Raw genomic sequence first — 16,022 nt, 5'->3', positions numbered from 1 at the left:
ACTCCTCGACATGTGGCGTAGTCTGATCTATCTTTAGTGCCCGAGAAATGTTGCCCAACTCCACGGCCTCTTCAAACTTCATCATCAGGCTGCAGAAATAAGACCGAATCAAATAAGCATCTATCGATCCAGACACATTAATTTATGGCATTTATTACCATTTCACAGGGAAGACGTGGCTGCAAGCACCCGGACGTCATTTATGTCAGCAACGAAAGGAAACATGTTTCTGATTCTAAAATGAAAATCTCCGACTGCGTTGTTTTGAGACATGCACACAGGAGAAAAAAAAAAAAAGAAAAAAAAAACTCATCTTGCTGATTTGTGGAAATTGCCACTTGTTTGTGTGACTCTCACCTGTTTTTGCTCACAGCTGCCACACTAGAAACTTTTTAGGTCCAATTATAGCTCAGTGTGTCTCTCCAGTGTCTGCTAATTAACGCTAAGATGGGTAACAAGAAAACAAAGCGAAGGCAACATGCGGATAATGAGGAAATCACGTGTTATGATAAACAAAACCTTTCATGAACAAATATTTTTTTCCGGATTGTGTATGTGGACAACGTGTAATGCAACTTATAACAGGATTGGAGCTAATTAGATCATGTGAAATGTTAATCACTGTATTACAGTTGAAAAGGTTAACAGTCAAACCATTTACTGTAATTTGAAAAATTGGGAAGCAGTGGAAGACTGTAAGAGACAGATCTTATCTAATATAGAGTAGTGCTGTGATTACTTATTCCTCTTGAAGTGAAATCTCTACTCTTGAGGTGTCTGGGGTCACTTCGTAGGTGATTTTAAACTCCATGCGGACTGGAAAATAAATTGACGTCTAAAGAACAGCACATATTTTTGAATATGACAGCCAGTGCTCTGAATATCCTCTCACTCATGTGTAACTTTAGCTATACGGGAGCTATTTAGGGGGCTTTGACAGCATTGTCTTTGCTGTAAATGGACCACATGACACTCTGGGAGCTGAATCATGGTGGCGTGTCTCCAGCCGAATATCCCAGCAGTTGCTACTTTCAGTCTGCAGCGGCAGGTGCTGGAGTCCAATGCTGGGGCTGTTCTCTGATTTGGCCCATTGAGATTCCACTGAAGCATGCTGGGGTTAGAGAGAGCTATATTTAGAGGGGGGTGGATTGAATTGCTCGGTCTTCACACCAGGAACCCTTTCTCTGCTCAGCCTTTTCCAGCCAGGACTTACTGCCAAAAGGACCTTTGGCGACCATCTCCTTCCGTTGTTCACAGACACTTTTGTTTTGGTGCCCTTACCCCTCTTTGACCAAGCTATGGACCCCAACGCCATCAAGGAGGAGCTGCGGCTGTTTCAGAGCACTCTCCTTCAAGACGGGCTGAAGGAGCTTCTCAATGAGAACAAGTTTGTGGACTGTACCCTGAAAGTGGGCGACCGCAGTTTCCCATGCCATCGGCTAATCATGGCCGCTTGCAGCCCTTACTTCAGGGATATCTTCTTCACTGAGGATGGAAAGGAGGTGGAAAACACCAAAGAGGTAGTCCTAGATGACATCAACCCCTCTGTCCTGGACATGATTATCCAGTACCTCTACTCGGCTGAGATTGACCTCACTGATGACAATGTGCAGGATATCATTGCTGTGGCAAACAGATTCCAAATCCCTTCTGTCTTCACAGTCTGCGTCAATTATCTTCAGAAGAAACTCTCGCTGGGTAACTGCATGGCCATCTTCAGGATGGGCCTGGTCCTCAGCTGTCCCAGACTCGCCGTTGCGGCACGGAATTACATCGCAGATCGCTTTGAGCTTCTCCACAAGGACGAGGAATTCCTCAAGCTTGCGGCCCATGAACTGTTCGCCGTCATAGGAGGGGACTTGTTGAACGTTGAGAAAGAAGAGCTGGTGTTTGAGGCGGTCATGGCCTGGGCCCGCCATGACAAGGAGAAACGTGTTAAGGTCCTGAAGGATGCCTTCAACTGCATCCGCTTCCGACTGATGCCGGAGAAGTACTTCAAAGAAAAAGTGGAGAATGACGAGATCATTAAAGCTGACCCGGAACTCCAGAAGATGATGCAGGTCATCAAGGATGCCTTCAAGGGGAAACTTCCCGACAAACCTGTGAAGAAAGTGGGTGAGGAGGGAGCAGGCAAGGAAGGCGAGGAAGAAGACAGCCCATTCCCTGGTTTCCTCAATGATGACCGCAGACATGGCATGTTTGCTCGCGACTTCGTCTTGATGATCAATGACACAGCAGCGGTGGCGTACGACGTCAATGAGAACGAATGCTTCCTTGCTGCTATGTCAGAGCAGGTCCCCCGTAACCACGTTAGCTTGGTGACGCAACAGAATCAGCTCTACATCATTGGAGGACTGTTTGTGGATGAGGATAACAAGGACGTGCCTTTGCAATGCTACTTCTACTTGGTGAGCATTTCCTGAATCACCCAGATAAGTTGTTGGGCCATTTAGCCTTCAGTTGGGTAAATTCACACAATGTCCATCTCAGAAACACTCTTACAATGGCATCCTTGGGAAGATTTTTTTTTTTTTTTTTTTTTTTTTTTTTAAGATTATTACCACGCCTATTCTGTTAACTGCTAGAATCATGAAATGGTAAGTCTAGCATAGCTTGAGAAACACTGCAGGCACAGAACCAGAAGATACATTTAGCATGTCTTCAAGAATGTTGTCATTCTTGAAGACATGCTCAATGTATTCAATTTGAATACATTTTAAGGACAAGTACACCTTGGGTTAAATTTGGGATACAAATCAGAAAATCAGCTTTTAAATTAAGATTAATTTGGTTTGGCTCGCTGCGGTACAATTTATTCTTTTTGTCCACCTAAGCACTTATCGAAGATATCTTCTCTCTAGCTACCTATAGCCTCATATTAGATAGACAAAGTAAAGGTTGTTGTCTGTTGTAGCTACTTTCTGATTTTAAGCTCTTAACAAGAGCATTTTATTTCCAATTGTAATAAATATTTTCAGTGTTTTTGAAATATGTTTTCTGTAAATGACACATACCATTATCTTGCATGACAATCTAATTAGAAAGTGTTATTGTTAATCTAACTTAGTCCCTTTTGGCTTTTTAAAGAACTCAAAAAACAAATACATTTTCAGTAAACAGAAGGTTTCCAGTGAAATCTATGTTGTCTTTTACGCTTATTTCTTCACAGTAACCAATACATATAAGGGTTCTTTTTTTTATTGTGTCATTTATTCACACCTTAGTTTGATCCCCTCACATCTGAGTGGGTTGCCATGCCACCCATGCCTTCTCCACGATGCCTTTTCAACATCGGTGAGAGTCAGAACCTACTGTTCGCTGTGGCTGGAAAGGACCTCCAGACCAATGAGTCGCTGGACACCGTGATGTGCTACGATGTTGAGTTAGTGGTATTACTTTTTTTCTTTTCATGCTACGCCTTCTTCTCACATTTGTTCCCCCCAGCCTCCCTGACTCTGTCTCTCACTTCATGCACACTTTTTCAGGTGATAATTAACTTCAGAAAAATAAACAACTCTCTTAGTGCTAAAAAAGAAAGTGTAAATAAATCCATATGTATAAATATGTTTTTTATTTAGTCTCACGTTCTCTAATGAGCTTCGCCGTGATCGGCACATGCAAATTTATGACGTGTAAATGATTGTGTAAAAACAAAACTTAGGATTCAATGCTATAACTAAAGTGTTGTTTAAACTCGGGATAGAAATATGCCCGAATGTTGCACCATATTTTAATATTTCCACACATGTGGCATTCTTTAGGAAGATGAAATGGACCGAAACGAAAAAGCTTCCTCTGAAGATTCACGGCCACGCCGTCGTGTCACACAAAGGACTGATCTACTGCATCGGAGGAAAAACAGATGACAAGTGAGTGTGTGTGTGTGTGTGTGTGTGGGGGTGTGTGTGTGTGTGTGTGTGTGTGTGTGTGTCCGCGCTAACGCCGTGAACAGCTGCTGTTCCTGATCCATCATGCTGCAAGCTGGGAAAACTGCAGGATGCACATCTCAGACCATGATTACAGAACCACAGTCCAGGGTCTTCGAACGCACAACAATAACGGGAAAATCCTGACCTGACCTTTTTTTTTACAGGTATAACATAACTACTGTTTATTTCCACAGAACTGGCGCACAAATCACCCTTGTTTTCCAGGAACGATGATGCTACGGCTAATAAACTCACTTGAATTAAAGGCTGAGACTAATAATAGTCCAGCGATTTCAGCTGCCAGTTACCACATGGAGAGGAAAACTGAGCTGCTAGACAAAAGAATCAAACATTTAACTGATAAAATACACATTTGAAGTTAACTTAACAAAACATAAAATTTTTTGATGAAAATAAAAGTATTAGCTTATTTCCCCCCCTATTTAAAACCCCTCTACATTACACACTGCATTAATAAATGGTGTATTTACAGTGTTTATCCCTGTAACATCCTGCTGCTGCTACCATATTTGCTGAATTTCCACAAAGTGGATTTGATTTGTGGCAGAACATGCTGAATTATAATTTCATATATAAAAACAATTCCTTTCTAATTCACAATTATGTGATATTTTGTCAGTCTGCCACATAAAATCTAAAGACACATCCAAGTTGGTGGGTGTAATGTGACAAAACGTTAGCGGTTGACATTATCTTCCTGTTACATTCAAATTAATATTTTAAGTCATTTCTTTAAGTCATTCAAGTACCAACAGTCCAAAATGACACTTTATCTTATTGTTAGGCTTCTACGTTATAATTTTTCTTTATTTCAGAGGTTTTCTTTGTTTGTCGGTGCCTAGTTGAAGGGGGAGAAAAAAAAGATGTTTGATGTGAAAAAAAACATTTCTAGCTGATCTTTGACACATTTTGACTATCAATAACCCGCCACCCCCCCCTTCCCCCTGCAGCAAAGCGCTCAACAAAGTGTTTGCGTACAACCACAAGCAGTCTGAGTGGAGGGAGATGGCGGCCATGAAGACACCCAGAGCCATGTTCGGAGCCGTCATCCACAAGGGAAAGATCGTGGTGGCCGGCGGAGTGAACGAGGAGGGCCTCACCGCCTCATGTGAGGCCTACGACTTCACAACGAACAAGTACGTTCAGCTCACAGAATGTCCATGACTTTTTTGTTGTTTTTTTAGCATCGTTTTCTTCCAACTAATAAAGGTGGTTATACTTTATCTTTTCACAGAGCTACATATTCTGTGAACATATCCTAATCATTCCTTTTTTGCCAGCTGTAATCACCAATATCAAAGCAATTCCCCTCAACATAATCAATATTTTAAACTTTTAAATACATATTTATTTGCCTAAATTGGAGCCATACAGTTAAACAAAATGAACGTATTTTAATAATCTCATATCTTTTAAAGAGAAAGTCTATTTCAGTTTTCAACTTCTTCTTTGCTAGTTTTCTGTTGTGGCTAGCTTTGCTGCATTGGTAATGCTAGGATGTACATAAAAAGTGTGAATTTTACTTTAGCTTTTTAGTTTTATTATTATTATTATTATTATTAGTCCAATTACAAAATAGCACAATCTGCTTGCATATCTGGGCATGAAAAAGAAAATAAAGTTATTAGGTTTGTCAGTGTTTTCTATGCTGAACCACATCCATTGAACAGTGCAGAAACAGGTGTGTGCCACCAGTGTTGACGATCCTGAGCCTATTCCGGTGTGCCGTGTCTCCGCAGGTGGGAACCCTTCATGGAGTTCCCCCAGGAGAGGAGCTCCATCAACCTGGTGAGCACCGGCGGCCTGCTGTACGCTGTGGGCGGCTTCGCCATGGTTCAGATGGAGAACAAGGAGGTGGCTCCCACAGAGGTCACCGATGTCTGGCAGTAAGTCCTCAGAAAAAGATTGATTAAACCAACTGTTTCGATAAGAAGAAATGAATCAATTTTGAGGGTCACTAATCTACACTGTTAATAATACTATTACATTATGTCTGTCATAGCATGTCTGACACTAAATTAGCACTTAAAGCTAATTCCACTCACATAGTGGATGGAAGACATCTTAAAATACTATGTTTTTTGAACAAAACATCACTTGTAAACACATCCTACTGCAGCTTATTTGTAAAGTATTTGTTTTTTTCTTGCCTGACAAACTTTGTGCTCACAAACAACAGGTGTCATCTTTGAGGTCTGTCTGTTGACTTCCTGTTTGTCATTATCAATCAGCTGTATGTCATACCTCTCTGTTTAAAGCCTTTTTTATATGTAATTCTCAACCAGAAATTAATTTTAAAGGAACATTTGTTTTAGCAGTGGTGGAGAGATGAGTTCTCTTTAGCTGTGTTTACTTCCATGTTTTACTATTTGTAGCAAAAGTGACCAACCAATTATTCATTATATATTCCCAATAAAATTGCCTTTTCTACTATCAAGAAAACAGTCCAACATGTGATTACTATATCTAAGTTTTAAAATGTCTTATCTACTTTGAAAACCAACGAAAATGCTAATTGCGTGTTTATGTTCCATACTTTACATTCTTGATTTTAAATATTATATATTCACTTGGTTAAATGCTGCCCCTGCTAGCATATTTCACATTAGCCTTAGCACTATCGCTAAGCTAGCTAAAGTGGGATACAAACTTAAATTTGTGTCCAACAACGAAACTTTTCCAAACACAGGTTCCTCACTTTTACCATTTAGATAAATATACTCTTCAAATCCTGCCTTATTATTGATGAATTATAACATTATAACACTGAATCAAAGAGATGCTAAAAGTTAGCTACTATTATCCATTAGCTTTCCAAACTGACTTGCTTCATTTAAATTTCAATTATTAGTATTGCGAATAAGAAATACACTCCAAAATCCCCCCCCCCTTTTTTTAATACTGTACTTGTTTTCATTTGCGACTCTTCTCCTCTTCCTATCAGGTATGAGGACGACAAGAAGCAGTGGAGCGGCATGCTGAGGGAGATGCGCTATGCAGCAGGCTCCTCCTGCGTGTCTGTCCGCCTCAACGCCGCCAGGATGCCCAAGTTGTAGACAGAACCATTTTCCGTCTCAGGGCCCCGTCTATTTAACAGCTTCCAAAGACCCTCTCCTCCTCCTTCTCTCCCTCCTCCTCTTCCTCCTCCTTCTGTGAAATGCTTCTAAGGCGCTGGGGTTGATCTTTGACATTTTTTTTTTTTTCCTCTGAACTCAGATGATTTTTATCTGTACATCGAAAGCTCCCTTTAGCTGCTGCTTCAAAGACACGTCATCCCCTCAGCATTTTAAAAAAAGGAGTCACAATTTAGTTGGATCTCCAAATCTCTGTTTACACAATTTTAGCTCGTCTTTTGTAAAAAATAAAAGAAGTAACTTCTCCTTTCTGCCTCTGCCTTTGCTTTTTTTCTTTTTTCCTTTCTTGTGCTTTCCGAGGGCAGCGCATTTGTAGAGGCCTTCGGGGCAAATAAGGAAGTGAAGACTAAACGGCGACGGTCGCCTTGACGCGAAAAGACCCAAGTAATGATCTTCAAACACACGGTCACATTTATCAAGGTGCCAACAGGACTGGCAGGAGAAAACACACGGTTGGGAAAACATTCAGGGATAATGTGCCGAGTTGGAACTGATGGCTGCAAAAAAAGGTTTAATTTAAATTATTTTAGCAAAGGAAATCAGTATAAATTTACACCTAATTATTCAATTCGCTTTGTGATACCACTAGCAATCCCACAGCATGATGCGCCACCACCGTGTTTGGGAGTTGTAACTCATTATTATTAGTTTCATCAGTTTTCATTATTATTATTATTATTATTTTTTAATGTGACATTTTGTTTTAAGTGGGCAATTTTAATCTAATACTTATTTTGTGAAAACAATCCTTTGGAATTGTCAATAGTCTGAAATAAAAAAGCTGACCTTCAAAATCTGGGTCAATAGAGTCACTTTGCCAACAAGTTAATGGCTGAAGATTTTTCTTTTTGTTTGTTTTGAGCTGCTCACGGATTAACACAATGAGCCCTTTTGCTTTTCGCAAAACTTCCCACACTCTCTTGTTATTTTAATGACAAATTTGACAGTGGTGCTCTATGCCAGGTGCCAAACTCTCTCCACAGCCACATACGCGTGTGTGTGTGTGTGTGTGTGTGTGTGTGTGTGTGTGTGTGTGTGTGTGTGTGTGTGTGTGCGTGCGTGTGTGCGGGCGTGTATGTGTGTGTGTGTGTGTCTTCTCGAGAGAAAAATTAACAAAGACCTCAATTGAGGCCCTTGTTTCCTGAACAAACAAAATAAAAAATCTCTCGCACTCGTTTCCTGTTAATTCATGTGAAACTGGACCTTGATCAGTTCTAAGTGTGACACAGGAATGTTGTGCCGCAGACGGCTAAAGGTGAATCACGCAATGGTGCGCCTGCAAGATGAAAATAAAAAATGCGGGAGTTTCCCCCCTGGGTGTGGAAGACTGGAAGTGCAGTGAGTGGGAGGTGCAGAGATGAAGGAATGGCAGCAAAAACAAAGACAGCACATTTGAGGACTTGGGCTGCAAGCTGATGAGAACGCAGTAGTTAAAAGTAAGTTTTAATATTCACAATATTTACTGCGATTTTGAAATGTCATAATGCGAATTACAGCTGCAGTAGCAAATGAATGTTCCTACCTGTACGTCTGTGTCAATTTGGGACATGTAAGCTGCACGTTGTATATCTCAAATCCATAACAGGAGATGTTTCTCAAGCGGAGCTACAGCTGTGAGATCCTGAGAGGCTTTCACAAACCAAGCTGTTGACAAGGAAACGAGATATTGTTTGCTTCTTTCCCACTGAGGCGGCGTGATTGTTTCCTTTCTTGCCTGTTCTGCTCACCTCTTGCTCGTCAGTCCCACTTTCTCGTTTCTCCCTCCTTCAGTAATTGCTGCTGACCATGTAACGACAGATATGGGGGCAGAGTTTCAAATCTAGTTTTTTTCACTCGTACAACAGTGTTGACAACCTAACCTTGACCTGCATAGTTGGTGACCCTAACAATAACCTTGGTCTGGCTATGTGAACATGTTTATATCAGTGTTATGAACATCACCCTGTGCAAGCTTTTTTTTAGTGAACAATAACACAATATTATCCTACAAATTAAGCAGTAGTACATTCAAAACGTTGTGAAAAAAAATCTACCTTTACTTTGAATTGCCTACATTTTTCCAACACAACCGTAAAACTAATTTAGGATTTAACCAATCTAAGAAAGTGATTATAATTATTTCTGTTGATTTCTTTCTACTATTTTTTTTTTTTTTTTGTCAAAGCCACACAAGTTTAACACTTAAGTTATATTTATAAAACTACATTTTAGCCTGGCTAAAGCTCAGCAAAAAATATAGTTTGAAATTAACTAAATTCTAACACATTAATATTGTTTTGCTCACATTGGTTTGTTGTTCAAATAACAAAATAAAAAGTCGTCTGTGCGGCGTAAGCTGGTCGTCGACTGCACCAGCTTTGTCAGCTAAAATGCTCGGCTAGCTAGCTATTAGACTTGACTTTATCATTAGCTTAAATTCTTGTTTCAAACGTCCTCAACCAGATGTTCTTTGGCCATTTGTAACTTCTACACTAATAAATTAAAGAATTAAACCAGGTAAACCAGTGTAACTTGCTTGACACCTTTTGTATGAGTAGATAATTTAATGTTTCTGTTTAGAAATTATGTTAGTTTAAAAGTTAAGTTGTGCTTAAAACAATGGTAAACTTTGACTACAGAAACTTTATCCACCACAAGTTTTAGCTTGACTTTAACATTAATTTGACTTAGTATTAGTGGATTCAAATGTGAATGTAGCAAATTTAATTAAAGCATAAGAATTAATTGTGCTTAGACTTTAGCTTTAATTTAAGTGTAGCAATAGGTTGATGTTAGCATTAGGATTAGGATGTGCCAAAATCTCGTCAAAAAATAAGCAGCTTATAGTGGCCTCTCAGGTCTTTTTTTTTTAGGACAAAATAAATGTTGTAACACCTTTTTCTGGTAATGACTTTATGTTTCTTTTTTCCAATAGGGCTTTTCCATGGCTGGGCTCAATGACAGCTGCACTGACCTGGAAGTGCTCCTGAAACGCTACTACCTATCTGTTGCTTATGGCATCATCTTTGTAGTGGGCCTAGTGGGGAACATTACATCCATAGGCATCTACCTGGCAAAGCTGCGTCCATGGAAGAGCAGCAGCATCATCATGGTCAACCTGGCACTAACGGATCTCCTCTATGTCCTCACCATGCCCTTTTTGGTCTACTACTACAGCAATGGTGAATCGTGGATGCTTGGCGACTTCATGTGCCGTTTTGTGCGGTTTGCGTTTCACTTCCATCTGTACGGAAGCATCCTGTCTTTGTCCTGTGTCGCAGTTTTCCGTTTTTTGGTGGTGATCCAGCCGCTGAGAGTGGTAGAGGTGCAACAGAAGGTTTGGGGAATCGTTGCCTGCTTGGTTGTCTGGATCATCTCTGCCGCTGAAGTCACCCCAATGCTTACCTTCATATCCCTGACCCACAAGGACAACATGACATTTTGCATTGACTTTGCTAGCATAGAGTCAGTCGGTAGCATTCGGGAGTACAACTGGCTGCTCACTGCGTTTGGGTTTGCGCTACCGTCAATGCTGGTGTTTGTCTGTTACATCGGCATTGTGAAACGGCTCACTAGTGGGTCCAGCCCCACCACTTCCTGCAGGATGCGAGCGCGGCGAGTCATCGTCCTCATCCTGGTGGTGTTTGCAATGTGCTACCTGCCATACCACATCTTACGAGTGTTGTGGGTGGAAATTCAAACAAATTCAACAACAAAGTGCATGAAATATGTCGTGAATGCAGCTTATATTATCTCAAGGCCTCTTGCGGGACTCAACACATTCTTTAACCTGGCTTTGTACACTCTCTCAGGAGACAACTTCAGAAAGGCCTTTGTGGACATTTTTTGCCGGGAACAATGGCTCGCCAAAGCAAAGTCCCTGCTCCACCTGAACATCGTGCACCGGGCTGAGACTGACATGCCCGCTGCATGACAAACAAATAATGACTTTTTTTTTTAATGTAATGAAATTACTGAACGGACACTATTTGTCAGCAATTTCAGACAGTCTGTGAATATCACTAGAGTTTGCATCAGTGACATAATAGATTAGCAAATTACCTGAGTTAATTTAAGCTTTCTAATTGTTGCTCTGATTATATGGACAAGTGGAGGTGTATGCTTAGTCATTTTATCTTAGTTGAGTGGTATGTTTCCAGTTTTGAACTATAGCTAATTTCTGTCACATTTTGCTGTACCTTGCCAAATTACTGCCTGTTATAGATCTTGTCACATTAAAATACTGTAAACATCAATACATTTTTTCTAAGTTGTGAAATGGAAAGAAGGCGACACGCTGTTTTCAAATATAACAAATAAAAGTCAAAAATGTGGAGAACAGTTGTACTGAGCACCTTTTACACTGCTTTATTACCCCAAATAAAAAAAATACAGTTAAACTAAATATGTAAAATGTTTCTTTCAGGTATAGAGGAATCATACTGCTGACTGACTTGAGGAAAACATGTTTTAGTCTTACATTTGTTTTGATGCTTTCTATTGTGGGGAACCCACGTAAAACTCACCTAATAAACATTCAGGCATAAAGCATGTCACATTGATCTTGTTCCTATTTTTAATAAATTTCAAATAGAAATGTATGAGATATAGGTTTGAGTGGAACCAATATGAGTTAACGTTTCCCCTCTTTTTGAGCCACAGCTGTGCTAATTTTTTGCACGTCCTCAATGCAGCAAGGTTATGATTCGGCCATGAGTTAGGTTAATGTTTTTATTATGTTCCTCATTCTCTCATTATTATAAATGATAAAAGACATATTATGTCTCTTTTTATTACAAGTTGATATTATTTCCCCCAAAGCTTTGGCATTGTCATTGTCACACAGTCTTATTTGAGAATGTATCTCCAGCTGCATTTTTAAAGGGCACTCACAATGTTTGGGAAAAGATACTATAATGACTAAAATGACTTTTGACAGATTGAAAGTGTTTGTTAAAATAATGCCAGGAGCGGCAGATATCAGCAATGATCTTGGAGCAGAAATTGTTAACCGTGTGTCAGATAGTTGAAACTTAGCCGCCTTTGGGTATAACCAGGACATTTAATACAAACACAACACAAAATAGTAAAAGAAAAACAAACAAACAAAAAAATGTCAAAGTTTAAGTATGCTAAATATTAAATTAAAACTGAAAGCAATGTAGAAGAGTTACTCACAACTCGTCCACAAGATTGCACAGCTTTCCGACCACTAAATGCATTTTATGTTCTTTAATTCTCTGTGGGATGTGAACATTTGTGAAACAATAAACTTTTAGCGACATTACTTTCAGCACTATAAGTGTGCATCACCTTATTTTTGTGGTTAAGTTTTTTACAGCGCACCTAAAAAAAAACAGTAATTCTCAGACCAAACCAGATGGTGGCAGTAATGCACATAACATGAATGTTAACACAATAACTAACAACAACCGAAGAAGTTGTTGTGGCTCGCGCCAGTAGTCAAGTTGATGAAGGATCTGCGCGTGGTGTTTGAGGACGAGATTTGCCTGCTACCAGAGAAGACCGGCGGATGTAATTTATCCAGAAAAAATTATTTTATTCACAACGGTAGAGCTGTTTTCATGTCTTAGTGTTTGTATTTAATAGCTGACAAAGCATAAATTACAAAACGTTAACAATTTGGCTGGTAAGTTAGTCACCGCTAACTACGTTTAATTTTTTGTTTTTGGTTCCAGAACTTCCGGGAACTACTATAAAACAATATAGATACTTTTTTTTTTTTAATTGGAAATTAAAAGTCTGTATAAAACAGTGAATAATTATTTCGAATTTTAAATCGCTAAGTGATAAAGTCACGTGATACAAACATTTCAGAAGGATTAAAAAATTAGAAGTTTTTCGTACATATTGAGAGAATGTGTTAATCGGTTTTTGGAAAGAAAGTTTAACCAAAAATGACACAGTTTTTGTTTTGCATTTTTGTAATTTGTTGTGTACAATTTTTATATATTATATGTAGGATGTTGATAATCTCCCCTTTCCTGTTATTAAAGGCAGCTTGATTTGCTCATTCAGGAAGTGACGGTGATTGGACTAACCACCCACGGTGCTCTCTTTTATGTGGATCTTAAGGTGGGTTCCAGTCTCACTATCCATAAATTTATGAAAAACATGGTTTAGATTTCGTATCGTGACATTTTAGAATTATCCAAATCCTTCATCTCATCTAGTAACAGATGAAAAATTTCATACTGATGAAGGACACTTAATTCAGTTAGGCTTCTGGAGGTATGCCCAGACATCTCGGTGCAGAATGTTTACATTGATTGCTCAATGTTGTTAGCAAGAAAAGTTAGACTGCATATTATGAGTTAAGGAGACACTGGTTTATCCCTTCATTTATGGTATGCAAATAATCTTTAGATTAGAGTTAAACCTAGAAGACTACTGGGAAAGACCACATTAAATATAACAATAAGGTCTGTCTGACTGGAAATAAATGAATACATTTTATAGTGTTTCACATGACGTCTATTTTGCTTGTTCTGTTTCAGCCTCTTAAAACAATCAACATAGGGAGAAATTGCTGCCATGAGTTTGAAACTACATCTAATTGTAGATGTAAGGTAAGTTAAAGCTTTTTAAAATTACATAATGCTATATAAACACAGTTAAATATGATCTCGTGGTAACAAATGCTCACAAGTTTGTTCTGAAAAATGCTTGGCAAGCATGTTGGAAAAAGCATTTGGCTAATTAAATCCTTTAATGATTATGAAATGATTACACATAAATGTCTCTAGATATGAAATAAGTGCATGTTTAATATTGCTGGGAGTTTGGGTAAGTTTGACTGTAATCACATTTGTCTTAGTATTTCAAATAAATTAATTTTGTCCAGAAATGGTAAGCTATATTTCCTGTGGAAGTTTGTCACATTTTACTCAAAGTCTAGGAAATGATTTAAATATGTTGCAATTTGTTGCAATATTCTTTAACGTGTTAAGTGGGTTTGTATCTCTCTAAAAGACAAGCTGGTTTTCCAGCCAATAATTCATCCGGATGTGGTTTCCTTTGTATGAATTTGGGTTTTTAAGATTCCCATCTTCAGTGGGCAGGTGCACGCAGTAGAAATGAGGCTTGTTATTATGGATTTGTAAAATGTTTCTCTCCTGCACGCTGTGCAGGTAGAGTCGACAGCCGGGAATGGAAAAGCTATTTTAGTCTGTGGATATTCTGTTTTTGCCTCCAAATTGATCTCGACGTTACACTTTTTTCCTCCTCTGGAGCGCATCACGGAGCCGTCAGGAAGTGCGTATTGCAGACGCCGGCGCCAGGATATTAATTTTAAGCAATCGCCCCAGCACCTAACTTTTAAAGGTTTGCTGTCTGTGGAAATTTGCAAAACCTGATTGTTTTTCTACTTGAGCGAAAATGGAGCGTCCGTCGAGCTGCACGGTTCTCAGATTGCAGTGGGGAAGAAAAAATAAAAAGCCTTAAGCTTCTTCTATTTTCTGCTGCGGCAGAGTCACGGCCAATTGAAGTTTAAATGATCAATTTGGAAGCAAAGAGCCCAGTGATCAATGGCCTAATGGTACAAATACCAATGTTCTGTCAGTGTGATGTAAGAGTGCTCGAAGTGGCTCTGACAGCTTGTCTTTCAGGCCTACTGCTCTCCTCTTCTTCATGGGTAAAAAAAAAAAAAAAAAAAGGAAAAAAACTCATCATCTGTGCGTGAATGGGGGAAGAAGTGTGAAGATTTTATAGTGTGGAAGAAAAAAACGTGTGCTGGAGAGTCCATCAGGTACAAATTACCAGCACAGGACGCTGCGTGTTTTTATTGAACCAGTTTCCAGTGGGAAATTACCTTCACTCTTATACTAAAAAAAAAAAATCATTTTTCAAGCATATTAAATGTTATACATGAAATTTAATGAAGCACGTTAGTCTGTAAATGTAGTTTTCTCCTATGTTGAGTTAAATCCTGCCAAAAATATCAATGTTGCCATCTTCTGCTCTAAACACGTAGGTCACAATATGTTGGTTCAGTTAGCCATTAGCTGTTCTAAATTGGTCATAGGAAGTGTCATGCAGAGAATAATAAGGTTGCTATGGGTTGTATTGTGATTTATCATACCAATTTCATTAAAGTTTACCAAAAATGTATGTGTGGACCAAGAACTTGAGTCTGTATCCAGCTTCAGCTTGTTTAGCACCTGAAGCATCCTAATCCTCAGGCAGTCAGCAAAGGTAAATCCCTAATAACAAACTAATTATTTTTTTGTTTAGCTCTAACAATGAAAGGCCAAGCAAATGATCTAAATAATGGAAATTTGGTAAGTTAGGTATTAGGCAGGTAAATTAGGTATTAGGCACAGGGCAGTTAACAGGGTTAATGACATTCTGAGGTTTTGGTACCGGAACTACAAGATTTCCTTCGTTACGTTTTAAATCCTAATAAATGCTGGAGTTACTGCCGTTTTCTTCAGTTGTCTAAAGTATAGTGTATGTAATGGGACTCCTTCCCCACAGGTTGCTTGTTGCTGGCTAATACGTTTCTCTAAGTTTTGGCCGTTTTGATAAGTTTGTGATGGTTAAAAACATGAAGCAGTGACTGTGCAGAAGCTGAAGGAGCTCATTGGGCGTTATTGGAAATGCTTGATGATAGCTGTTGCTACGCATGACGGCACAACTAGTTGTTGGTTTTTGGGGCGATCAATTTTCCTGAAGCAGGCCCAGATTGTATAGCTTTTTTGTAAAAAAAAAATTGTTTAGCATTATTGTAAATGTAATAACCAAGATGTTATGGTAGATATAACTTGGAAGGACACAAGGAAAAGAAAGGAATGCCTCAAACATAGAAAGGAAGAACACAAAGATGAAGCAAGGAAGGAAGGAAGGAAAGAAAGTTTGGGATTATAAGTAGTTCCTCATACTCTTTATTTTCTACTTCAGATTTTTTCCAGTTGTGTAGGGAAATGTGCGCAATAGCTGT

The 16,022-nt window shown here is 39.1% G+C and overlaps 2 protein-coding genes across 2 annotated transcripts; both read left to right on the top strand.

The window, feature by feature from the left end:
• The first annotated feature begins 936 nt into the window (after positions 1 to 936).
• LOC106930318 (kelch-like protein 41b) lies at positions 937 to 7,330 on the top strand. Its single transcript, XM_015007776.2, has 6 exons — positions 937 to 2,408; positions 3,225 to 3,382; positions 3,762 to 3,869; positions 4,901 to 5,086; positions 5,690 to 5,836; positions 6,895 to 7,330. The coding sequence occupies exons 1-6, from the start codon at positions 1,299 to 1,301 to the stop codon at positions 7,004 to 7,006; spliced, it is 1,821 nt and encodes a 606-aa protein (XP_014863262.2). The 5' UTR covers positions 937 to 1,298; the 3' UTR covers positions 7,007 to 7,330.
• An 808-nt stretch (positions 7,331 to 8,138) lies between these two features.
• On the top strand, positions 8,139 to 11,619 carry LOC106930320 (2-oxoglutarate receptor 1-like). Its single transcript, XM_015007777.2, has 2 exons — positions 8,139 to 8,520; positions 9,999 to 11,619. Exon 2 carries the CDS (start codon positions 10,008 to 10,010, stop codon positions 10,995 to 10,997), a length of 990 nt encoding a protein of 329 aa, XP_014863263.2. The 5' UTR covers positions 8,139 to 8,520; positions 9,999 to 10,007; the 3' UTR covers positions 10,998 to 11,619.
• Positions 11,620 to 16,022: the final 4,403 nt, after the last annotated feature.

Source organism: Poecilia mexicana, unplaced genomic scaffold (assembly GCF_051168715.1).
Source record: "Poecilia mexicana isolate PSO_F unplaced genomic scaffold, ASM5116871v1 scaffold_2, whole genome shotgun sequence".
Taxonomy (NCBI): Eukaryota; Metazoa; Chordata; class Actinopteri; order Cyprinodontiformes; family Poeciliidae; genus Poecilia; species Poecilia mexicana.
The sequence above is the reverse complement of the archived record's forward strand: the minus strand, read 5'-3'. Positions and strand labels throughout refer to the sequence as shown.

Coding starts and splice junctions, on each gene's coding strand:
- LOC106930318 (XM_015007776.2), top strand. CDS start 1,299: ATGGACCCCAACGCCATCAAGGAGGAGCTGCGGCTGTTTCAGAGCACT. Junction 2,409..3,224: donor TGCAATGCTACTTCTACTTG/GTGAGCATTTCC, acceptor TTCACACCTTAG/TTTGATCCCCTCACATCTGA. Junction 5,837..6,894: donor GAGGTCACCGATGTCTGGCA/GTAAGTCCTCAG, acceptor TCTTCCTATCAG/GTATGAGGACGACAAGAAGC.
- LOC106930320 (XM_015007777.2), top strand. CDS start 10,008: ATGGCTGGGCTCAATGACAGCTGCACTGACCTGGAAGTGCTCCTGAAA.